The sequence below is a fragment of the Stegostoma tigrinum genome, chromosome 17 (assembly GCF_030684315.1).
Source record: "Stegostoma tigrinum isolate sSteTig4 chromosome 17, sSteTig4.hap1, whole genome shotgun sequence".
Lineage (NCBI taxonomy): Eukaryota > Metazoa > Chordata > Chondrichthyes > Orectolobiformes > Stegostomatidae > Stegostoma > Stegostoma tigrinum.
Window position 1 is genome coordinate 34,943,509 of NC_081370.1, and position 26,295 is coordinate 34,969,803.

The 26,295-nt window shown below is 42.7% G+C and overlaps 1 protein-coding gene across 2 annotated transcripts; it reads right to left on the minus strand.

Annotated features, from left to right (window-relative positions):
- Positions 1 to 425: 425 nt before the first annotated feature.
- On the minus strand, positions 426 to 26,275 carry ric8a (RIC8 guanine nucleotide exchange factor A). Of its 2 annotated transcripts, none has more exons than XM_048546135.2 (10): positions 26,071 to 26,275; positions 22,970 to 23,017; positions 11,684 to 11,971; positions 9,571 to 9,665; positions 7,317 to 7,467; positions 5,207 to 5,302; positions 4,656 to 4,800; positions 2,720 to 2,864; positions 2,111 to 2,230; positions 426 to 1,217 (listed from the first exon to the last, which is right to left on the minus strand). In XM_048546135.2, the coding sequence occupies exons 1-10, from the start codon at positions 26,152 to 26,154 to the stop codon at positions 1,097 to 1,099; spliced, it is 1,293 nt and encodes a 430-aa protein (XP_048402092.1). In that variant the 5' UTR covers positions 26,155 to 26,275; the 3' UTR covers positions 426 to 1,096. The 2 variants fall into 2 exon arrangements, with proteins under 2 accessions (XP_048402092.1, XP_048402091.1); XM_048546134.2 differs by having other exon boundaries at positions 11,366 to 11,971.
- Positions 26,276 to 26,295: the final 20 nt, after the last annotated feature.

The window sequence follows — 26,295 nt, forward strand, 5'->3', positions numbered from 1 at the left end:
TATTCCGGTTGCACAGATAGGGGATGTATTAAGATTAAGAATAAACTAGATATCTGTTCCTAGAAAAGGAGTCAGTCTCTGATATATGTTGCATTCTGACATGCTGACTCTCAGGCCATCTGATGAAAATCAGATGGGATTTTATTACCTGTTAACTTCCTCTATCAATATGTCACAACAGACACGCATCACAATGGAAAATTCCGCACACATGCTGGCTATTCAGTTCATCACCTATACTTGTTATTGGTGAGTTCAGTATCCTCCCATTCTTTAAACATTATGATAAATTATTAATTTAAAAGCTAGAATAAAATATGACAGACCAGGAACCTGGAGAAAGTTTATTCTCCTTATTAAAGGGTGGGGAGGTTGAGAGAATGGGGACAGATTGGGGGTGGGGATGGTGGGGGGGGGGGGGGGGGGAGTGGTGGGCGGCAGGAGGAAGTAAGGCAGCAGAGGTAGATGGCCTGGTCGCATTAGGAATTCAGAAAGGCATCAGGGCTCAGACTAGACGGAAGGTTGGCAAACAGAGCCAATGGCCAATGTGGCTCATGCCAGACTAATGGCCAGTTGGTACAATGTCCAGTTGTGAGGGGTTTGTGCTGGACAGTTGGTTGGGTTGCCAAGACACCTACAGTGGTGGGTGGGGGGGCAGCATCCATTCCAAGGGCCACATTCCAGACAACCAGCTAGGCTGGTACCTATACCACTGGAAAAAGTTTTGGAAGCCAATGGTGAGGATGCCAGTTGTATTTATTCTTTGTTTTACATTGATAACCTATCAATGTTTGTTCATTGACAAAAATTCTTTAATGAAACAATTATAAATATTCACCATATAGTGTAATTTTATTGCTCTGATGGAAGAGTTACCTCAACAGTTATGAGCATTTAGATATTTGGAGGCACCTCAGTACTCTGTCTACAAAACGTGTTCACACTTCAGGCCTGTCCATGACGCCCCAGAACCCTTTTGCTGGGACAACAGACTACACTAAGCTACCAATCACATATCTACCAGCATGGAAACTAACAGTGACAAAACTCATCGAGCAGTCCGTCACCTCCACAGACATTCTCTCACTCAGCTGTTTCAGTCTGAATCAGAGTCAGAGTCTGATGTCTCTTGCACTTCCACCATGTGCTGCATCATCTCTTCCAAAGGAGCTAGTTTCCCATCTGGGGTCACTCCCATTGGCTGAATTATCTGCTCCCTGTGTATTAAACAAAACATCAGAATTGTGGTTATGAAGAAAACAAGGTACGAGAAGGGTGAACATGTATCTGGTCAATAATGCTTTCATGTTTTTAAAAATAACTTGTTCATTGGTTGTGAGCATCAGTGGAAAGGCCAGCTCCCTCAGTCCTAGTCCAGGTGAGACCCTTATCCTGGATGGGGCTCTCTGATGTTCCATTCTAACCCTGAAAGAGTACTATTTGACATCAGGAAATCTGGGGCACAGCGACAGCTGTAATTAAATCACTGCTGTACACCGTGCAGCCCAGAAACCCAAAAAAAGAGACATGACTCTTTCAACTAATTCATTCAATGGCAGTGTGGATAGTCCAAGGGAGACCAATAAGAAACTATCAGTTTGAATCTTGCTGTGATATTAACCCGTTGGATCAAATTCCACTTTAGCTGTTTTGAACAATGAAAGAGTCTATTTGCTTGAAACATGTTGGCAATTGAAGATCATGCGATTATTTAGAATTTGTATCACATTAATATCACACACACTAATTTTGATCCCATTGCTTATTTTAGGCACTGTTAAGAATCTTATTTTACTTTTTATTTTGACTTTTAAGAGATTAATAAGATTTTATTACAGGGAGAAGGAATTGTTGTGACTCTGACACGAGAAGTGTAAGACCCCATTCCTCCACAAACTGTACCAGAAGTATAAATGTTTTATTTAGTCACAAAAATGGTCAATTTTTTTCTTCGGTTACTAGTATCCAGAACAAAAACAGAGTTACACCGGGTTTCTTCAGTAAACTCAATGAAGAACAGCTTTATTAGGGACAATATATACTCTTACAATAAATATAAAAACTAGTCATCAACAGTGCTACATTATCAGTACTCCATTGCGTCTCTTACCTGGAGAGCTTGTCAAACATGTTAAACAGTTTCATGGCCTCATATTCCTTCTGCTCGTCTGTCATTTCATCCATGGGATTCACAGCCCTCTCCTCCACTCGACCAGTTACAGGATTGATGCTACAATGCACACATATCATGAGGAAAAAGGTTTCAGAGACTGTTCCAAATGAAGGCTTCCACAATGCCCCAAAACACCAGGATTTGGGGAATTCACATGCTAGAGATGCTGTCAGCCCCAACAGCTCACTTTATGAGCTAAGATCAGAATCACTGACACGATGATTGATCATGGACACAGAATAGGTTCTTCCTTAGAACTCCACTCTTATGGCTTTTTAGGCATCTTCTATACTAAACGTTCCATCATTGAAGCCATTCCCTCCAGTTAGCCAGGCCCTTGGTTCTGTAATTTGTTCCCGATACCAATCTACCACTCTCTTCCTTTAAGATGGTCCTTAAAACTTTCTTCTTTGACTAACCTGCCCCTTACATCTTCACATGACTGAGTATCCAATTTTGTCTAAACATCACCGTTGAAGAAAATTGTTTTTTTTTAACTTCATTACAGGCACTACATAAATGCACTTTGCATGAAGATTGACTCACTGGGGTTTGGCTTCTTTATACTCTTCAGTGTCTGTGTCTTCATCCTCGGAATACAGTCCCTCTACTGTCCGACCTCCCATCAGTCCTCGAGCAGCCAGCAGACCAGCTGCATTTCCGTAGCCAGTGTATTTAACAAACCTTGCCACTAAATAAGAATATACAGAGTAGAGGGATGAATTAGGAAGCATGCTCAGGCATGAGCTGAACTGGGGGAAGGAGTTGGGATCATTTCACTCCAGGTTCAGCCACTCTCCAATTCTAGCTCTGCTTTCGTCAGAAATGGAGAAACCTGAGCACTGTCATGAAAACTCTTCAGCCTAACAACTCAGCACAAGTCAAGGATTGACTTCAGGACCATAGCAACCTGTTCAATCAGTCACAGGGTACAGCACATTCAATTATAAGCCATTAAGAAGCTTTTTAATGAACTTTGAACAAGGGCAATGTCTCAAACATCTTTTAAGTTAAGCTTGAATAAAAGGGATAAAAGGAGAGGATGTTGTGAGCAGCCCTGAGTACATAAAACAAAAGGAAGCAACATAAAACATAGAATACAATTCTATAAGGGGTGCAGGAGCAGAGGGACCTGTGGATACATGTGCATAAATCATTACGAAGTGACAGGTCAGCTTGAAAAAGTGAATAATACATAGAGGCAGAGTACAAAGGCACAGACGTCATGGTGAACCTTTATAAAACACTGTTTAAATTGTGTCTAATTGCGAGCATTGCACTTCAGGAAGGCATGAAGGCAATACAGAAGGTACAGGAAAATTTACAAGCAAGGTTCCAAGGATGGGGGACTGCAGTCCTGTGAATGGATCAGTAAAGCTGGCTGTTCCCCTGAGAGAAGGCTGAGGGATTCAATACAGGTGTTCAAAATCATGAAGTAGTCTAAAAATCAGAGGACATTTATTCAAGATGAATGGCTACACAACCTGGAAGTGATGTGAGAAAAAAAACGCAATAAGGGATTAGTATCTGGACTGTATTGCCTGAGAGTGCGATGCAGGCAAATTCAAACTGTAGTTTTCAAAGGGGAAAAGTATTGTAAGGCTATAGGAAAGGTCAGGAGAGTGTGCCAAGCTTAGGGGTGTGACTGGGTAGGTGCGGAAGTGTTAGGCCCAGAAGCTCATGAAGAGAAACTTCCCCATGTTGGCAGTGTCTTCTTGGTAAATGCCACTCCCGCCCTTGCAGAGGCTCTTCCAAGAGTTGGAAGGCCATGCCCAGCTACTGCTGCATGCCTGGAACCTGCATGAGGAGGCAGCGAAAGGGAGTACAGGTTTGAGAGGAAAACAAGTAGCAGCAGCAGCCCCAGATGACAAACATGGTCCCCAGATTCTGTGAGGAGTCCATCCCCGAGCAGCTTGTCAGTTGGAAAGGGCTGGGTGGCAGGCCAAACGCAGTGAAGGAGGAGACAACTGAGTAGGCACTGCCAGTGAGGGGAAGCTCCTCTTTGCCAGCTCCGTGCTGCTCGAGTCCTGATCACACTTCTGGCTGAACTGTTTAGCAGAGAATAGCTCTGCTGCCTTGTTAATTCAATTACGCTGACTGCCTCTGCACACAAGCATGTTCTTCATGCCACCTGTGGATGGTATTTTAGAGCATTTGCAGCCAATTCTATAGTTATCTAAAATCAACAAATATCTATCAATCAATCTCAGTTCTGAAAGCTCTAATTAATCCTCAACATTTAGAGATATTTGGGGCTGGGAGTTCCAGATTTCCAATACAGTTTGTGTGAAAAAGTGCTTTGTGACATCTCTGAATGGCCTGGCACTAACTAAGGTTATTCTGCCCTCCCAGCCAGAGAGATTAGTTAATTCCCATATGCCTGATCTAACACTTCATCTCCTTCAACACCTCAAATGTTTAATTTTCTAGACTCGTATCAACAACCCTAAGCGAGAACACAAGGAAAATCAGAGGGTCTTACCACTTTCCTTACACAGAACAAAGAGAAACTCAGCAGCACAGTGCTTCAGATCTGTGTCGATGTGAGTCATCAGACGAACAAGTTTGTTTCGGAGTAAGTTTCCCACTTCAGGTCGTGTTTGTACATCACGAAGTGGAGGGAGGACCTGGAGGAATCAAAGCCAGTCACAGCTGTTAATGCTCAGAGCAAACAAACAGTCACCGCACAATTAACAACTGAGCCCGAGGCAACAGCATCAGTCAGCAGCAAGCACATATATTTAGAAAACACATGCCATGCAAGGATCACACATGACATGGGTACACATGCACAGACACACATTAGTTTAACTGCAGCAGATATCTTTCCAATGGAATAAATTGAGTCTTCCTGTGTGGCACCTACTTATGGAACATGACTGAGTGATACTGAGGGTCACTGTCAGGGTCAGCACAGGGTCAAGGCAGGGACAGTGCAGGATCAGAATGTGGAAGGGGCATGGCAGAGTTAGGATACAATGAGGTCAGAAGTCTCCCTACAATCGTGAAATTTCTGTCCGTGGATAATCTTACCCGCATGCGGAGGAATTTCCGGGTCTCTCGGTGGGCCCGGGCACTCTCGGTTAGTAAGTTGAGTGCAGGGATCAGTGTTTCCCTCAGTTTGTGACCCTGTAGGGAAGAAAAATCATCAGTGTTTCAGGAAGGATTAAACTCTAGCCACGTTGTTCATACTCACTGTGAGACCCACAACAGTCAGGGATAACCACTGCAAGTTCTGATAGCAATTATTCAGGGGAAATCTTTGCCGACGTTTCTTCCATACTTACTATAAAACATTTCACAGCTAAAACGGTTCAACTCCTATTGAAACAGCTGTCATGCCATGTCCCTGCTCTCCCTTCCTCAAACATGTTTCTCTTTCTAAAGTTCACAAGGCAATGTTCAAAGACTGGAGCTGGAGCTAGGGCTAGGGAAGGAAGTTCATCATCTGAGAAATTACTTTTTGCTACTAGTCTATCCCGTTTCAGTCCAATTGTTGCAGCTTCAGAAAACTTTCAGAATTTCCTACTCAGTCCAACAATTTACACAGCCTACAGCATAGAAACAGGCCATGCAGCCCAACTGGTCCAAGCTGATGCTTGTGTACTACGAGCCTTTCCCACCTGATTCTATCCAACCCTGTTAGCACATCTTTGTATTCCTTTCTGCCTCATGCTTATTTTGATTCCCCTTAGATGTATCCATTCCACAGCCTAGGAGATGGGGCTGCACACTGTTCTACTCACCTGGGCCTTTGCCTTTGGGGTGCAGCCTTCGACAGCACTGGCCTTCTTTCTCTCTCAAATAGCTACCCAAGAGCTCAAAGTGCTTACAGCAAGCATAACGAGGGTGTTCTGCTCCAACTCAAATTCCAGAGGTTAAGATTTGATTTTCCTGGAACAAGAGCTTGAGTCAGTTTAGCCATTTGTTTTGACAGCCAGGGCGGGTGCTGGAAGATGTTGGCGTTTGGCTATTCTCTCACTATCCCATGCAGGCACAGGACCATTAAAGGATTCCATAGAACAAAAACAGAAATTTCTGGGGACTCTCAGCAGGTCCTGCAGCATTTTTGGATAGAAGGCAGAGTTAACATTTCAGATTCAGAACTGCATTCCGAAGAAGGGTCACGACCTGAAATGTTGACTCTGCTTCCTCTCTGCAGATGCTGCCAGACCTGCTGAGTTTCTCTAGCAATTTCTGTTTTTATTGCAGGTTTCCAGCACCTGCAATGTTTGGATTAATTTTAAAGGACTGCATATGCTGTTTTTAAAGTGTCTTCTCCCTAAGTGATGATTGAAAGGACTCCATTCAAGCTTTGATAAGTGAAGTTCCAGGTAAACTTCAGAGCTTTAATGTTTCTTATTTCCTTCCTGTACAATGTCTTCTGATTTATTACAATGACTTTAGCATTGTTCTGGTTATCTTATTCATGCAAGACAAGTTATATATAACTAGAGGACCTTTGCCTTTGGACCATGACACTCCCTCATTTCTGTTCTTGAGACTGTGCCTCTGCATTCTATATTTTCTAGCCAGAGAAAACAAAGTCTCAGTTTTTAGCCTGTCAAGCTCCTTCAGAATCTTTAGATGTTTCAAGGAGATCTTATTCTTCCAAACACAAAAGATACAGACAGAAAATGATGCAGAAACTCAGATCTGGCAGTATCTGTGGAGAGAGAGTTAACATTTCAAGGATGATATGACTCTTCTTTGAAAATCTCCAGCATCCACAGTATTGTACATTTACCAGAGAATATAGATCCAATTTACTCAGGCTCTTGTCACAGGATGATCCTCTCACTCCAGAGACCAATCTGGTGAATCTTTGCTTTACTAGTTCCAATGCATGTATAAACTTAAATACGGAGACCAAAATTACACCTAGTACTCTAGGTGTGGTCTCACTAAAGTTGTGTGCAACTGTCAGAAACTTCCATATTCTTATATTCCAATCCCTTCATAAAAAGGACCACATCACATCTGCCTTTCTAATTTTTGTTGTATCTGTATGTGTTCCTTGTTCCTCTGAGCATCAACATTTACAAGTTTTGAACATTTTAAAAAGTAGTAGAATGTTCTACTTTTCAATTTTTATTACCGACACTAATAATGTTTTGATGAACATTGACAATCTGATGCTCACCCGATCCAATCTCTTCTCCAAGAATTCTAAAAGCAAATTGACAGCGTCCATGTTCATTCCTAGATATTCAACCGAGCCCAGCTGAACTCTGGGTGTGAGCAGGACATCCAAGCACATCAGTGGCAGATTCCCCAACAGGTTCACCGTGTGACTGAAAACAGGAAACAAATAGGAAGACAGCACACTTAGTAGAAACTCATCGCTGTTGTGCATACAGAGACCTAGATCACACTCTTAGGCCCAAGTGATTGCCAACACACAAAGGCACACTCATGCGAATGCAATGTTGCACATAGTCCCCAGATCAAACTCAGCTCTCACACATAATTTGGCATTTGCTCAATGAGAACATGTCCAATATCTCACAGGCACACAGTCATAGTCACACACACACAGACACAGTAAATACTCTCTTAATCATAGACACATGCAATCACACCCCTCTCGCATGATAGCAGCAGCTACTGACGAGAAAAACTCTGCTGCTCCAAACAACAGCCAGTCAAATGGCAGCAGATTCAACAACCAGGAGGCCGATGATAGCTCCCATCGAGTAGTTTGGGAACAGAGAGAGAAAACAAAAATCAAAGGGCAGAATTTTCTTTTACAAAATTAAGAATTCTGCAAAATCATGGAAAGTCCTCATCTGTGCATAGAACCTTACAGCACACAGAAGCCACATGGTTAGTCAGGCCTGTGACAGCACTTAGAAATAAAAAAACACTAATTAATCCTCTTCCCCTACAGTCCAGAAAATTCTTTTCCCTTCACACACATGTGCCTTTGCTTCTTAAGAAATCCACAGAAATCTATTTCAGCATGTTAAGGAAGCTCATTCCAAACGCCAAAATACCGCAGAAATAATTTTGTCAGCTTTTGTGCTCCTGAGATGCTGCTGGGCCTGCTGTGTTCATCCAGCCTCACATTTCATTATCTTAATTTTGTCTTATAGTTCTTTTGGCAATTATCTGAAATGTGTGTCCTCTCAATACTGACTCTCCCACCACCAGAAACATTTTTCCTTATTTACTTTATGAAAATTTGAATATTTCTACTAAATGTTTAACCACCACCGCTTCAAGGAGATAAACTGTAGCTTCTCCGGTCTGTCCACATAACTGATGTCATTTGTGTGACCAGGCTGTAAATTTAATTTGCTATTTCGTTCAGGTTTCTTTTAAGAGAGAGATTGAACAAGCAGTGTTGAGGTAGCTACTGAATACCACTTGAGTAAACAGCTTGGGAGGTCTTGGGTTTTTATTTTAAATGCAACCTGGATGGGTGTGACCAGTTCTCACAAATTAGAATTTCTGGGTTTTGGTTTATAGAACATAGAACATAGAACAGTACAGCACAGAACAGGCCCTTCAGTCCACGATGTTGTGCCGACCATTGATCCTCATGCATGCACCCTCAAATTTCTGTGACCATATGCATGTCCAGCAGTCTCTTAAATGACCCCAATGACCTTGCTTCCACAACTGCTGCTGGCAACGCATTCCATGCTCTCACAACTCTCTGTGTAAAGAACCCGCCTCTGACATCCCCTCTATACTTTCCTCCAACCAGCTGTTTGTCAGTAACATCAAAGCAATTAGGGTCTCAACAGAGTTAAAAGCTTCTGTAAGTGTCTCTTGGCTGCTACCTCTCTGAATTTTCTCTTGATGTTTTTTCCTCCTTGATAGGAGAACTGCATGAAAGGATCTGTGCCTGAATTTTCCTTTTTTGCCAAGGGGTAATGGTTACTGTATCTAATATTCTGTTAAGTTTCCAATAGTTAACTTATTCCAAATTCCTCTTTCTTTTGTTGTATTTTAACTACAGTGTTTAAATTAATTGTTTTGTTTAATTTCGAGAAGTTTGACCAAGTGCATTGCATTAGGAACAGACACTTCATATCTGCCTTTAAAAAAAAGAAAAAGCCAGGGTTCAGGCAACCTTCTTGAAATATTTTAAGGGGGGTCTAATAATGATTCATAACTCTTGGGACAAACCCATCACAGCACTGATCAGCTCAGCTACTGCCTTGAGCTTTCCCACTCCATAACAAATTCACTAAGTGTAGTTAAACCTGACCTATCATTTCCAAACAAAATTTTTCAACTGGATTTATCATATTTTGTTATTGTTCAATACAGACACTAATCTAACTGACTCATAGTTCTTAGGATTAGTTTACATAAGGACAAATGAGGTTTCAGACTGGGGAGAAGGTAACAAGCAGGAGGGAAGTGTGGGAATATACTGACCCTACCTGTGTAGTTCCTCCGTTCTGTCCTCTCCATCAGCTTTGACAAGGAGGCAGTGTCGCAGAATGGCCACAAGGTGGCGATAGAGAGCAGCATCTTCCTATCGGTACAAAGAATTATACCATAGCTAAGTATTAGCAGTTCAGACACTTCTCTAAGTTTTAGATGCCTTCTACGTATATTGATGTTTGACAAAAATTAAGTTGAGGGAGAAGGTTTTCTAGAATGTGTATCAAAGGTTAAAATCTTAGAATCACTAAGTAAACAAAATGGATTCAGCAGTAAGGAAATTTTAGGTCATTCTGATCGGATTTATTAAAGTGTGCAGAATAGCTACCATAATCCATTACTGTCATATGACATTGTGAAGTTGTTCAAAGTGATGAAGAACTATGAATGAAGTGAAAAGATACTGTGCTGTCAGAGGGTCAGTACTGAGGGAGCCCTGCACTACTGGCGGATCTGTACTGAAAGAGAACCACAATGTCAGGGGTGCGGAAGTGGGGGAGAACTGATAAAAAATGCAGCTCTGTTGTGGGGGGGGGGGGGGGGTGTGGAGTAGTGATGGAGTACAGCACCTATGTGGGAGTATTCCGAGGGAGTGCTCACCGTTGGAGGGGCAGTATTGAGGGAGTGCTGCACTGTCAGAGGACCAAGAATGAATTAGAGCTGCACCGTTGCAGCAGCAGTACTGACAGCACATTAAACTGGCAATTTTATTTTCCAGAAGATGTTAAACTGATATCCTGTCTTCCCATTCAGTTGGACGTAAAAGATCCTATGCAAAGAATGGAAGCAGCGGTCTTCCCAGTGACGTGGCCAACATCATATTTGGTAGACATGATTAACATAGAATGTTACAGCAGAGAAACAGACCATTCACCCTAAATGGTTTACACTGGCTTTTAGGTCTACATGTATCTCCTTTCACCTTACATTACCTCATCTGATTAACACATCATTTTATTACTTTCTCTCTCATGTTACCTAGCCTCGCCTGAAACATATCCACATATATTCCACTCAGCTCTCATCACTCAGGCATTTCTACTGGAATTCCTTATTGGATTAACTTATGACTATCGTATATTGATTACTCCTAATTCTGGTCTCGCCCACAAGTTGAATCATCTTTTGTGTCAACTCCTAGCAAATTCATTCAAAGTTTGACAGCCCTCTGTTAGGTCACCCAACAGCCTTCCTTTGTCTAGAATAAAAAGTACACTACTGTTCAATTTTTCCTCAAAGTGATAGGTATAACCACTTAGTTGTAGGCTTGTCCTGATAGTATTTTTCTTTGCATCTTTCCCATAAAAAGATAGAAAGACCAGAAATATATATGAAGTACTTCAGATGTGGTCTTGTCAAAGTTCAATAGAAGTTTTAGTTAATTAATCAGCTTTTTAACTCTATCCCTCTCAAAATGAACCCAATGCAGATTTGCTTTTTTAAAAATTACCTTAGAACCATACAGCAGTTTTCACAATTGATGTATCTGGACATTGGATCCATCAGTCCTCCATTCTTTTCAGACTTTTATTTTCTGAGGAAACTATAGCCTCCTTATCCTTTATATCCAAACATACCAGCTCATTGTTACCCATAATGAAATCACTGAATAAATACATGGCATTCTCCAAGCCTATCATTCTATTCCTGTATTTTGTCACTGTTGGTACCCCTCTCCTTATAAAGCCACGCTGGCTGTCATTTATTGACTCAAGTATTATTTTTTTCCCCTTATTTCAACCTCTCGAATCTTACAGAAGGGACCGATCAGAGTGAGAATCAGAGAGTCACCTCATCCACGTCTCTTTTGTTCAAGTCAAAAGTGACGTTGAAGAGGATCTTCAGGATTTCCATTGCACAGTCAGTTTGCTGACGGGCCAGTGGGGGTCCATCTGTGGCCACCTCATATGTGTCTGACCACCTGACACTCAGCGTGCTCTCCAGAGCATCAGTCAGCAGACTCACACCACGCAGCTCATGACCCAGCTGCCTGCGGATGTCCAGCCTCAGAGCCGTGAGGAGGAAGAGCAGGCGGCAATCAAAAAATTTGATATCATGTGTCAGGTTCTTCCCATTGTAAAGTTTAAGTCGCTCAGTAAGACCAAGCACCATGCAGCTTTCTGCGCTGATCGCTTGTGCGGTAGGACTGTTGAACACCACATTGCAGAGGCATTTCAGCGCCTCAACTATCACATCAACATCAGGCATCCCATCCATGCGTTCTTCACTATAATCAATTCCAGCGTGTCTGGCCAGGGTTTGCATGGCTCCCCTGGTGGTGAATGGCCTCAGGTTGTTCTTGTCCCGGGATAGAATGCGCACAGTTCCCAAACAGGCCACCTGGCACGCTGGCTGCAAATCTCGCTCCAAAAACTTGATCACCAACTTGCCGAGTTTCTGGGAACAAAATAAAATGGAAAAATTAATCATGGGAGGAAATGACTGACAACTGAATATATTTACATATTTCTGTCCATGTGCACTATTATTCTCACTGTGACCATCACAAGGAAATTTGTAAGGAAAGGAACGTCTGCAATAGGGGACAATCAACTGTGCCTTTATTACTTGCGTACATATTACCTGTTTTAAAAATTCGAGAGGGTCTATCACACTTCAAAAATTCACAGAATTAGCTCAGTGAGCAAACTCACATCCAGAATTCACAAAATTAGCTCAGTTATCGTGCCCGGTGCTAAATCTTAATTCTTTTTTCATGTATCCATTTATATAGTTCTCTTTCAAATCCTTAACCAATTTCTATTTTAAATATTTCAGTCCCTGCCTTGATATCCCATTGTGAGCACTCATTCCGTGTTCTTACTATGGAATTACTTAGCTCACTTGGCTGGAATAGTTTGCAGCTCAGATTGACACCAACACTGCAATTCCCACACTGGCTGCAGTCAGCAAAACGACTCTCCTTCTCTAAGTTTCCCTGTGTCTAAGGCATGGTGCCCCTTTGGTTAAACCACCACCAGTCATCTCTCTAATGAGGGAGCAGCCTTGTGGTTTGTTAGTTCTATGGTGACTTTAAACCTCTTCACACTTACAATCATAATATCACACGTGACTGGAGAATGACATTCAGTCATAGAATTCCTACAGTGTGGTAGCAGGCTATTCGGTCCATCGAGTCCACTCCGACCCTTCAAACGGCATCCCACTCAGACCCAACCCCCTGCCTTATCCCTGTAACCCTAGATTCCCCACGACTAATCCACGTAGCCTGCACATCCCTGTAGCCCAATGTGACAGTGCCAGCTCTTTGAAAGAGCTATCCAATTAGAGCTATCCCCTCACCCTGCTCTTCCCACATAATCCAGCAGATTTCTCCTCTAAATATTTACCCAATTACTTTTGTTTTTTTATTCATGGGATGTGATCGTCAATGGTAAGTGGGGTGTCCCATTCTTGAGGTGCTTCAGTTCATGTGATGTAGGGGCACCTAGGGTGCTTTAACAAACAGAATGCCACAATCTTTGACCCAGTGACAGTGAAGAGACAGTGACTGTAATTCCATATCAGGTTGGTGAATGAAGGGGTGACGCTCCCAGGCATCTGTTGCCCTTGTCCTTCTAAATGGTAAAGGTTGTGGGTTTGGCAGGTGCTGTCAGAGGGAAATTGCTATAGAATATGAAAATCAATGCTTTGTATGGAGTTGCTTTGTTTAATCTGACCGTTCTGGTTCCAGAACCTGACAAATACTAGAAGTCAATTTATCAAGAATCCAGTGTCAAGCTGTATTTCTGTTGTAGCCTATTGAGATGAGTAGCTCAAGGTGGTTGTACAAATGCATATACATTGTTGCATTAATGTCCTAATTATTTACAGCTATACTTAGCAATCCATCTCCCAAACAGGCTACAGCCCAGGTGCCACTGTACCAATCACCACATAAACAGGTTATAAATAGATGGGAACCCCTGAGAGATGGCAGCGATAAATATGCAGCAAACAACTCTATCTCTCCATGGATTTGTCAGCAAATGTTTACAAAATCTCTTGCTGTTTTGAAAGCACACAAATAGTGAAGCAAATTTCTGGATTCTTGCTCACAAAGCTTCATATTTCTCCCCGCCCACTGTATTCAGCAGCTCAAGATTGAGACTGTATAGAACCTACCTCAGAAAAGATCGAGAATCCTTATTCATTCCCATTATAATGTGAGTGATTAAAATGATGATGGAACTTGGGGAAACTAAAACATGAAATTTTAAAATGTGAGTCATGCTGTTTGGGGGTGAAGAAAGGAAACATTAATGGGATCCAGAGTAGCTTGGAAAATGAATTCAAAATAGGCCTTATGGTAAGAGACAGTGTGCTGGCGGATAGATGTTTGTGTGCCTGGAGGTCAGTATGCAGTAGTGTACCATAGGGATCAGTGCAGAGTCCCTTATTGTTCCAGATATATGTTATCAGTGTAGATGAGGATGTTTGAGAGGGGAAAGGATTAAGAATTAAGTTTGCGGACGGCACAAAGATTGGCTAGGTAGTTAATAGTGAAGAAGAAGATCTTAGGTTACAGGAACATATAAACTGATTAGTCAGATAGTCAGATCAGTGACAAATGGAATTTAACTCTGAAGAGCGTAAGATGTACTTTGGAAGACGTTACAACACAAGGGAGTACTCAATGAATGGCAGGACATGAGGAAGCTCAGAAAAATCTTAAGGTGCTTGTCCATAAATCCCTGAAGATGGTATGACAGATAAACAGGATGGTTAAAAAAGCAAAAGAGAGACTTGCCTTCATCAGTCACAGCAAGGATTATAAAAACAGGGAGTTATGTGGGAGCTGTATAAATGCTTGGTTAGGTAACAGTTGGAGTGCTGTGTGCAATTTTGGTTGCCACACAATAGGGAGGATGTGATTGTACTGCCTGGGTGCAGAGGAGATTCAGCAGGATGTTGCCTGATTTGAAGCACTGTAACTATGAAGAGAGGCTGACAGTCTCCAGTTGTTTTCTTTACAGCAGAGAAGGCTGAGGGGCAACCTGAGTGAGATGTATAAGTTTATGAGGGGCATGGACAAGGTGGATATGAAGCAGCTATTCCCCATAGTTGAAGGGTCACTAATGAGAAGGCGTAATTTTAAGATGAAGGGGAGGACGTTTAGAGGGGATTTGAGGAAATAAAAATTCACACAGAGGGTGGTGGGAGTCTGGAATGAACTGCCTGATAGGGTAGTAGAGGTGGGAAACATCACAACCTTTAATTTGGATGAGCACTTGAAATGTCATAACATTCAAGGCTAAGTGCTGGTAAATGGGATTAGTAGAGATAGGCTTGGTGGGCCAAAGGGCTTCTTCCGTGCTCTGACAAAGGAGAATGAGAATCTGGAACTTTCTGCCCAGGTCAAGAGAATATTTTTCCCCCCAAAATTGAGCAAGGATATCAAAGAATACACAGGAAAGGATACAGATCATGAATTAGCGAAACGAATGCACAGGTTTGAGGGGATGAATGGCTTGGTCCTCGGGTAACAGGCACAACAGATTGAGTAAATTTCTGTTCTTATTTAGCAGCGTCAAGGACCTGAATAGCCTTCCTCTGCTTCAATATAACAAGCTCGAACACTGAATAGTCTCCTCTTGTTCCTAATAAGTTCTCATAAGTTATTTTGTCCTTGATTCCCAGCTTAATCTTCAGCTTTGCTCACAGATTCAGAGCTGAAATATAATTGAGGGATAGTGGAACTGAGGAGGAGCAGTTAGTTGGTGGATGGATGAATGGCTGGTAGAGGGTCAATGGTGGGAGGGCAGTGTGCAAACACAGAAGGAGGACATGTGGGGACTTAGGTGTATATAAGTTTGATCAGAGCAAGTCTGGAGGAGTTTCAGCATTTGTTGTGGCACTGTCCAAGCTGTACACCAATGCAAGGAATACGACAAGACCCTGTTGAAGTCAATGGAGCCTGGATCCATTACACGCCTGTATAACCATTTTCAGCTCCTTCAGACCTCCAAACACTCATATTCCAAAACATTCGTAACCATTTATATTTACAGCCTTGTACTTTCACAGGGCCAGAACCGAGGGGCCCCTGCACCATCGAGGGGACAGTACTGAGGAAATCTTGTATGTTGGTTGGGCAGTCCTGACAGCCCTGTGCTGTTGGACAAGCAGTACCAAAGGAGCCCTACATTGTTGAGGAGACAATCCTGAAGAATACTGCACTATCAGGGGAAAAATCCAGACACAGACCTGGACTGTCAAGGGGACAGTACCGAGGGAACCCTGCACTGTTGGAAGGGCAGTGCTGAGGGAGCCCTGCACTTTTGAGTAGATAGTACATTTAGAGTCCTCAACCATTGGAAGGATAGTTCTGCAGTCACATCACACTGTTAAAAGGACGGTACTTAGAAGGCACTGCATGACCAATAGGACAGTTCTGATGGATCCCTGCACCATCTGAACAACTATTCCAAGGGAGCCCTGCATTGTCTGACAGACAGTTCCGAGGCAGCAGTGCAGGATCTGAAGAGCAGTTCAGGAAGAGCGCTGCATGGTGAAAGGAGCAGTTTCGAGGGAGCCCTGCGCTATCCGAAGGACAGTGCTGGGGGAGCAGAGCAGCATCCAAAGGCTGTTTCTGAGCGAGCTCTGCAACGACCACCTAACCCTACAGAGGGAGCCGTGCATTGTTGAGGAGACAGTACTGTCGGACCCCTGTACAGTTAGAAGGACAGTTCTGTGGTCATGTCACACTGTTAAAAGGACAGTACTTAGTAGGTACTACATTGTCTGAAGGACAGTTCTGAGGGAACCCTGCATTGTCAAGGGAACGTTACAGACAGACTGCAATGCTTTTAAGGGTGATAGTGCTAAGGGAGTAATGCATTGTCAGAGAAAGTGACTTCCAGATGAGAATGAAACCATGTCTGCCCTGTGTACATCTTTCTTTAGGCTTTTGTGCATTTGTTGAAAAGTTAATCAGTTATTACCTGTGTGTTGTAAACTTTACCAACAGCACAAACTGTATATATTACATTTTCGATACCTGACTAACTATAAATAATAAGGTCTATATTAATGTGAAAGAGCAGTTTTTTTTTCTATTTGTGACATACCAGGAGAAGGCAATTACCTATTTGCTCCCCGTGTATTTTCCAATCCTAATTCACATCATTTGAGCTTTTTGAATGTTTTCTCACTGGTCTGTTGCTATTGAAAGGTGATCATAAAGAGATAAACCTGCCTGGATAGCCACCACTTAACACCAGTTTCTCAGCTTCATTACTGTGTGGATTGAGAGTTAAAGCAACACACAAAAGATGTTAGGTGGGCAAGGCCAGGGCCAAGAGAAGGCTCCCAGTGTCAAAGGAAAGTTTTAGAAATTCCAGAAAACTGGCTGACACGTTTCTAGATTCACTGGAAGCAGAATGGGGCCAGGGCACTCTCCCCTCACACTGGGATCAATGACAGACCTTATCCTGCCTCTGCTGCTCTTTAATGTGGGTTCACTTTCAAATGAGATCGCTTCCATTGTCTGTGATTTGTTGGCAGATAGGCCAGTGTGGAATTTATTGCAAATCTATGTTTGATTGAAACTTTGAAGCAGAGTGTGGCAGGATCCTGGAAGGACTGTGTCTACTGTCTGTGTATCTGACCTGAGAACAATTTAACAGTTCTGAAGCACTTGTTTGAGGACCAGCCAGCTGCCTTATTCTCTCAAGCGTACTCAGTGAGACAGTGTTATTGGGTGGTTATACAGCAGGGGTCACTGGGATTTAAATGCCAGGCAGAGAAAGATCAGGGAGTTGAGCAGATAAATTAGAGAACAATAATCAGTTGTTACCGAGTTTGGGTTTTAAATCTCTGTTACAGAAGGAAGCCACGAACCATGGGCGTGGTGCGGGCATCCACAATTTTGCAGACTGAATTAGAGTAGGAAACTGAGGAAACTTTACCGAATGGGGCAGAGGAGAGGAACAGAATGTAGAATGAAGCTGGAACAAAAGTCCTGCCTGTAAAAATGAGAATATTGGCAATGGAGACAACGCACCAATATTGAATGAATAAAAGCCAAAGTTAGTTTAGGTCACCTTCTGCTATTCTGGCAGTCGCAAAGCCATTCCAGGGCAAAAGGACGCCATTCAGACAATCAGGTCTATTCCAACTCTGTAAACACAGCCCAATTATCCCTATTCCCCATTCTATCCCTGTACATTTATCTCCTTAAAATGCCCATCCAATTTCCTTTTGAAATCATTTACCATTTCTACTTCCATCACCTCTGCAGGCAGGGACTTTCTAAACTTTATCACTTGCTTCATATCAAGTTATTACACAACAACCCCTCCATCTCACCAACTTAATTTTGTGTCCTTGTACAGTCAGTTCATGAGAACAGCTGTTCTTTGTCTGCCTTATCTCAGCATATCATAATATTGCACGAGTCTATCAAACCTCCTCACAATCTCCTTTGGTCCAACGTAGCTAAAATCCCTCATTACTGGGGCCATTCTGATAAATCTGTCTGGACCCACTTAAGGAACCTCACATCCTTCCTAAAATGTTTTAACTAGAACTGAACTTAATACTGTAATTGCAGTCTGACCTTTACAGAAGTTCAGCAAAACCTCTGCTTTTGTACTTAATATCGTGATTTATGAATCAGAAGATTCCATATGCTTTGCAAACTCATCAATTTACAACAAAGGATTGTTGTAAATTGATGAATTTTAACATATCCTGCTAGTTTCAAAGATCTGTGCTAATGAACCCATGTGACCCTCTGCACAAACTTTGGTACTATAAACTGTATCAAATCACAATCACTGCTTTAAATTTCATTTGCCACTTGTCTGCCAATTCTATTAACATTGTTATTCAAGCAACAGGGCGTAGCAGTCACATTTTTCACTCACCAATCCTTGACACAGCCCTCTTAACTGAGGAATATTATGGGCATCCGTTTTCTCCACCCTATTTCCCTTTATAACCTGGGATACAAGCTAGCCAGACCAGGCAACTTATTCACTGTGAGCATAGCTATCCTCACAAGGACATCCTGCCAATCAATTTTCACTTGCCCATTACCTCTTCCAGCTCCACATCTATCTATATTCTGATAGCATCCTCTTCCTTAGTAAACTATGGCATGAAGAATTCATTAAGAATTCTACCCTTGTCTTGTGCCTAGTAAACTCCATCACATCTCTCACATCCTACTTTTTACATGCCAATAGAAAATGTTTGACAATTGGCATTTTGAACATGATTCATTGATATTGATACTCTTGACAAATACTATCAATGAATCAAAACAGACTCAGAAACCAGTTGATGGCAAGATCCAGTGATGGAGAATTCTGGGAATCATAGGCACAAAGTCACCTGTTGAGCAGAGGGTGGATTGGTGAGATTGGAATGTTTGGGTCAGAAGTGAAGGGATTTGAAGCAGTGTTCAGTTTACGAGATTGAAAAGAGGATCAGTTGGTCGAAAGAGGCCGGACTGGTGGGGAAGGTTGGATTGCTGGGGAGGGCTGGGTCAGTAGCATTTGGGGATTGTAAGGAGAATGGGTGGGCCAGTGGTATGGAGGTGGGTATAGAGCAGGGGTCATTGGGATTGAGAAATTATGGAAGGTGTGTGTTAATGGGGTTGAGGGATTGGGAAGACCATGGCTTGGTGAGGGCAAAGGACTGGGAAGAGGATGAGTTTGTGAATGAGGTCTTATGGGTGATGTGGGTTGGTTGATTCAGAGTGATGATGTGCCAACAATATTGAGGGACAGGGAAGAGCATGGATTGGTGGTGTTGAAGGATTGAGAACAGAGTGTTTTGGTGGTGTTGAAGGAAAGGAAAAGTTAGGTTAGCAGGGTTGTGGAATGGGAGAGGAAATGCAGTGGTCGAGTTGAGACACTGAGGTAAATGCGAGTCAGTCAGGTTGAGGGTATAGGGTGAGTGAGGATTATTGTAAATTGATGAATTAGAGGAGAGGGTGTGTCAATGCAATTCAGAGATTAAGGGAGGTATGTGTTGTTGGAATTGTAGATATGGTGTGGAACTGAAAAGAGAGTGTGAATTGGGGTGGAGGTTGGTTGGTCAGTTAATAGAAGTCATGTTGGATTGGGTTGGCTGGTTTGAGAGATTGGTAAAAGGGCAAGTCAGTGGGATTGAGGTATGGGAAGAGGTAGAATGTGTTCTAAAGAGTTGTCACTGGGCCCAAACTCTTTTCTCCACAGATGCTGCTAGGCCTGTTGAATATTAGCGGCAATTTCTGTTTTTGTTTCTGACTTCCAGTCTCCGCAGTTCTTTGGCTTTTTTTGTAGGGTATGAGTATTTGAGGAGAAGGTGACTAAGGTTAAGGGTATGGATGACAGTGGAAAGGGTTGGAAATCATATGGAGATCTGGAATTGTTTGCAGTCACTATTGCGACAATTGTTTGACTGCTTTATAATTGTTCTCCTTTTTTAAGTTTTAAATATAAATGCATCAAGAAGCCTCTTCCTTCGCTAAATCTCTTTACAATTATTTCACAGGATGAGGGCACCACTAATCAGGCTGGTATTTATCATTCATCCCTAATTAGCCAGAGAGCAGTTAAGAGTCAATCACATTCTTATAGGTCTACAGTCACATATAAACCAGACCAGTAAGGGCAGAATTTCCTTCGCTAAAGGATATTAGTTGACAAAATGGATTTTACCAACAATCAGCAAAGGTTTTATGGCTGCCATTGGACTCTTCCAGATTTTTACTGAATTCAAATTCCACCATCTTTTGGCGTTTGTTTAATTAACGTTATTTGATGATCTTTGAGCTAAATAAAGCGGCTGACCATTCTAGTCTCATTTACTCATGTCTGGTCTGTAGCCTTTAAGGTTACAGGGCTTCAGGTGCAGGTCCAGATTTCTTTTAAATAAGTTAGGGTTTGTACCTCAAACACCAAACTGGGCAGTGAATTCCAGGCACCCAAAGGTTTTCCTCACATCTGATATTTCTACTGATCATCTTAACTTCATGGCCCTGGTAAACACCCTCTCTGCTAGAGGTAAACAGATCTTCCCTGTCCAATGCATCCAAATCCCTAATTATTTTGCAAACCTCGGTAAGTCACCACTCTGACCTGAGGAAAACAACACTAGCATACACAATATTCCCCCATGGCTGTATTTTTGGAAAATGGGGACATTCTTGTAAATCTCCTCTGTACTGTCTCCAGAGCAATGATGTCCTTTATGTAATGTGGTCACCAGAATGGTACACAAAACTCTAGCTCTTGTCCAATGAGAGTCTTATTTAGCTCCAGCATTATATTCCTGCTCTTGTATTCAGTACCTTACCCAATAAAAGAAAGCTCTATGCCTTTACCACCTGATCGACCTGTCCTTCCACCTTCAGGAACAAGTGGACAGGCAGTCCAAAGCTTCTTACTTCCTTCACCCTTCTCAGTACCCTTCTGTTTATTGTATTTCCTAGCTATGTTTGTCCTATCCAAATGTTTGACCTTACACTGCTCCAAATTGAGTTCCATTTGCTACTTTTGCACCAACTCAATCAAACTGTTGATATCTTCAAGACAATCAACTATCTGGCCATTTTTCTGTTTATAAATTTCTCAGTTATACCTCCCTCTTGGCTCAGTGAACACGTTTTGGAAAGTGAGTCATTATGATGCATCAATGAGACTTCCATCACTGCATCACTAATTGAAACCAAATGAAAGCAAAACACTGATGTCCAGGATGTTCTACTTAAAAACAAGCCATGGTGGTGAGTCAGCAAGCCTGCTCTGAATATAGGAGGCTTTCTGTTTTTATTTCAGATCTCCGGCATCCGCAGTATTTCACAGGAGGAACGGAGTGTTATCTGCGGCCAGGATGGGGCCTCTGACCTGGATCGGAAGTTGTTTAGAAATAGGTGGGCAGTAGGAATTCTGCCAATCCACTTTGCTGTTCTTGTAAAAAGGGAACATTTACAGCTGTGTACAGGTAGATCTTGGCTGGGGCGTTCGAGATGGCCATGACAAGCAGGGCTGAGTAGAAGTATGGAGGACCTGACTAGCTTGAGCAGCTTCCCTTGGCTAGTCAGGGACAGCAAGCCAGGTCCACACTGCCAGCATTGAAAGGCAAGCTGGAGGTGGGCAACAACAGCTTCTGGCTGCCATAGGAAGGCTGTGGGAAGAGGCCTGGGCTCCGAGTGTGAAGGCAGGGATTGGTAAATGTTGGAAGCACAAAGCACCATGAATTGTTTTCTTGAAAATAACAGCACAAAGTAAGTCAGACAGATCTAAAGGAGAAAGACAGTGGGGGCAGAAATGTTACAGAGAAGGTAAAAGTAGTGAGAAAGAGAAAAATAGTGAGATAGAAAGAGGGAGAGGGATAAGTATACAGGATAGGGAAAGAAGAGAAAGAGAGGGAAAGCAGGCTCCGAGAAGCAAAAAACCCAAGCTGGAAGTTAACTCCGTTTCAAATCCATTTTCACTTGCAATTCTGGCGTGGCTAGCTCAGGGTGTGCCCCACCAAAGGAGACCCAAGGTAGGTGTTGATTAAAAAACTAAACTCATTTGTTCAGTTATCACCCCCTTTCCCAGTGATCATAAATTGGGACTGATTATTTTTCTCTCTTTAGCCCTGCTTCTTAACCAGAAGGACAAAAATTGGTTTAATGATTGAGTTTTCCTGATTGACACTTTTTAAATGCTCATTACTATTAATTACTCTTTAAAATTATAAAATTACTGCTTTTAGACCTTTCCATGAATTTCATATTTACTGTTGTGTCCTGTCCTCTTCCATCCAAGGACTAGAAACATTGAAATGTGTCCCACACCGTGCGAAAATATTTACTGCCACTGGTTCAGAGAGATATACGCAGAGATTTGTTTTCTTTGCTGATGGGGAAAATAAAACATTAAGTGCAAATTGCTAGATTAAGGGTCTAGGCCCGAAACGTCAGCTTTTGTGCTCCTGAGATGCTGCTTGGCCTGCTGTGTTCATCCAGCCTCACCTTTTATTATCTTGGAATCTCCAGCATCTGCAGTTCCCATTATCTCTTTAAACCTTGTCCTGTTGCCTTTAGTTCCAAAGAGAGCAAATTCACCTAACCAGAGTTCCGCAGTGAAAGGTAACTCAAATAATAATGAATCACCCATGGTGAAGCCTGAGGGTAAAAGCTGTTTGTGTTTATCTTTAATTTGCTTTTGGATCCTGTAGATTATGAACTTCAATAAAAGCTGTTCATCATTTTCTAAACAACTCTGCATGAGCCTTGCAATTACTCAAGTTTTTTTTCTCTAAACTGTTTCTCCAATCCTGTCACCTTATTGCACAAATCTCTTTACCCAATGCACCCACTTATCCCTTTGCCTTTCCCTATTTCTCAGGGTCTCTAAACTTCAGCTTCCTCCATCCTATTGCTCCCAACAATCGCTTCTCTCTATACCTTACCTGTCTTAGTTCTCTATCCTCCACATCAAATAGGAAACGTTGAGAATTCTGAAAGAGAAGGATGAGAAATAGAAATTGTAAGACAGCAGAAACGATTGCTTTTAGTTATTTCTACAAAATTATTGACAAATGTTAGAAAAAGAATTGTACGTACAAGTGAGAAGATTGTAGTTCCATTAGCTACATTATCTGATTGCTGCTGACCTCGTTCACAAACACTCAAGTATCATATTCATCTTCAGTCAGCATATTATTGTCAGCATGTTATAATATTAAACACCATAATTCAACAGTGAAATGTGGACTGTGCCACATATAATGTGGACCTATAAGGATAAACTGCGTCAATCACAACACTTGCCATCACCCAACACACTGATCACAATAAAGGTGACCATGAAGCTGGTTTATTATGAAAACGCATATGGTTCATTCATGTCCTTTAAGGAAGGAAACCTGCCAAGTTTATCCAGTCTGGGCTTGTATCAGAGTTCAGACCTACATCTGGTAGGTGACTCATAACTGATCTTTGAAGTGACTTCGCAAGTCAGTTCAAAATATCAGTTCTCCATCAACTTATCAAGACTAGGATTGGGTGGTCAATGTAGTGTTTCAAGTGATAAGTCAACCTAAAATGAAAATTATAAAAATTAATGGCTGTAAAGATTCTGAGCCAGGTCACAGAACTGGACACTGTTCACTAAATTCTCTTAGCATATTTGATGACAAACATGTTGTCATGCCTACTCCTTTATTACCATCTTGCCCATTTTAAGAGTGTGTAAATCTAGGGTTTGATGCAGATCTTGGATTATAAATACATTCATGTCCTGACTCTCTTTACAGCAGGACTCAATCACCGAACACTGATTTCATTAGATTCACCAGAACTGGTGTGACATAAATTTATTTGAACCTTATCATAACTGAAAAGGATAGAAAATTTCTTCACAACCGCACAGATTGGAGCACTTCATGTACTGGAGGGAATTATATCCAAAGTCTCTGGAGAACAAGTACGGTTCCAGCTCTGAACGTCAAAACTCTAGAAAGCATTCGAAACCCAAGGGCCTGAACAGAATTCCCACAATCATGCATCAACTACTTGCAATATGACATCTTTACATGGTAAAATGTCCAAGAGAGCATTATCAAATAAGATTGATACCATGCTGCCGGAGCTATTAGGGCAGGTGACATTTGTGTCAGTTCCATTTTTATATAAGCTAAAAACATTTTAATGGTCATTATTTTTCCTAGAATTACTAAATATGTTGGATGCAATTTTACAAACTGCTAGGATGTTATCTAAACTACTGTGTTCTTGGACGGAGCCTCTAGTGTGACCCCTCTACATTGATAACTCTCAACAATCCAATCTCCATCCCAAACCCACCCCAACCCTCAACATCCTGATTCCAATCTTCATCAAAATCTCTCTACACTCTCTCTTCTATCACTATACTTCTCTCACTCCTCCCTTCTGCCAGCAATATTCAAGCTAAAGAAAGAAAAATGCATTTGCATATTGGCTTTGCAGCTGTTATCCTGCTTTTGGTTGGAAGTTTAACAGAAAGTGAATTGTCACCATTGATTGAAGTTCATACATTGAATAACTACGCAAGCTGCTCCAAGTTTGAAATACAAATCAGAAAGCCAGAATGCAGGTTTCGCATAGGCACTCTGTCTGTACCTGGATTGCAGAGATCAGCAATTCCACCCACAAGCCACTCACACAGTCCAACTCAAAGATTTGTCACAACCCCAGCTTTAACCTTCATGGCACATAGATCAGACCCTAAGCTTCTTCACCACGTGATGGGGCCTTCAGGGTCCCAGACAATCAGTCTACCAAACAACCTCTCTCAAAACCCTGACCACATACTCCCAGAACTCCCGCTCTCAGTCCTTGGCAGCCCCATCACAAAGCCACTAAAACACTCTCAGAGCCTAGGATACCAACTTCCTTCCTGAGATAAAAACCAAAAGAACTGCAATGCTGTAAATCAGGATCAAAACCAAAGTTGCTGGTAAAGCTCAGCAGGTCTGGCAGCATCTGTGAAGGAGAAAACAGAGTTAACATTTCGGGTTGGAACTGAGGAAGGGTCACCGGGCCCGAAATGTTAACTCTGTTTTCTCCTTCACAGATGCTGCCAGACCTGCTGAGCTTTTCCAGCATCTTTTTCTGTTCCTTCCTAAGTTAATGGTTTTCCAGAGTCCCAGCCACCCAACCAACTCACACCTAGAATCACAGAATCCTGGCAGTGTGGAAGCAGATCATTTAGCCAATCCAGTCCACACCAACCCTCTGAAGAGCATCCCACCCAAACTCATCCTCCTAACCAATACTCCTGCATTTCCCATGGCTAACTCATCTAGCCTGCACATCTTTGGACTGTGGGAGGAAACCCACACAGACACAGGGAGAATGTACAAACTGGAGGCAGACAGTCACCCGAGAGTGGAATCGAATTCCAGTCCCTGGTGCTGTGAGGCAGTAGTGCTAACCGCTGAGCCACCATACCATCCTCACCAGATTTGCACAGACACTTGTATTTACAAGCCCCCATGAACCTCAAAAGATTGCCAGATACAGGACTCAAACACATCAAACTGGAACCAAAGCACTGGATCATAGCTTCAGGCCCACTGGGACTTCTGAAGCTCCTCAATTCCGGAACAGCTGGAGGTGAGTGGTGATGAGGCAAATTTCCTGCAGCAATGGCAGGGGTACTTAAGGTGCTCACTCTACACTGGGAAGACGAGGGAGGAAGAGGTGCTCAAGGGGTAGTGAAACGATTGGGAGGGGGAGGAGAACACTGAGGGGGCGGGGCCTGTGCATGGGGGCGGGGCACAGTCGGGAACACGGCTTTGGTATTGGCTGGTTTAGGTTTAACGGTAAATCCCGGGCCTGGGCAGGCTGCAATTGCTTTCCGGAGGGAGGAAGGCTGCAATTGTTGCTGTTTACTGGGTAAAGCGGGTTTGGCCTTTGCCCTTGGCCCAGGTGCCGCTCAGGTCCAGAGAGTTACCCGATGTAATCCAGCTCCATTACCACATTCGATCAGAGTGTCCCAGGGCCCCGGTGTTCTGTTGACACTCACCTCCGTGTTATGAAGTTGGAGCGCTGCAAGCACTATATCTTGATCCTCGCTCTCGATCTGTTCGATCAGCCGACTCAGCTCCATCCCCAGTCCGGAGCGGCGCAGCGCACATCAGAGCCACCTCCAGCTCTACAGAACCGCCCACGGTGTCCGAAGACCCAAAAGCCCGCCCAGAGCAGAATGCTTCTTCCCATGGACACGGGCCCCGCCCACTGAGGGAGAGAG

Coding starts and splice junctions, on each gene's coding strand:
- ric8a (XM_048546134.2), bottom strand. CDS start 26,154: ATGGAGCTGAGTCGGCTGATCGAACAGATCGAGAGCGAGGATCAAGAT. Junction 7,468..9,570: donor AGAACGGAGGAACTACACAG/GTAGGGTCAGTA, acceptor TCCTGTTTTCAG/TCACACGGTGAACCTGTTGG. Junction 4,801..5,206: donor GGAAATTCCTCCGCATGCGG/GTAAGATTATCC, acceptor TGATTCCTCCAG/GTCCTCCCTCCACTTCGTGA.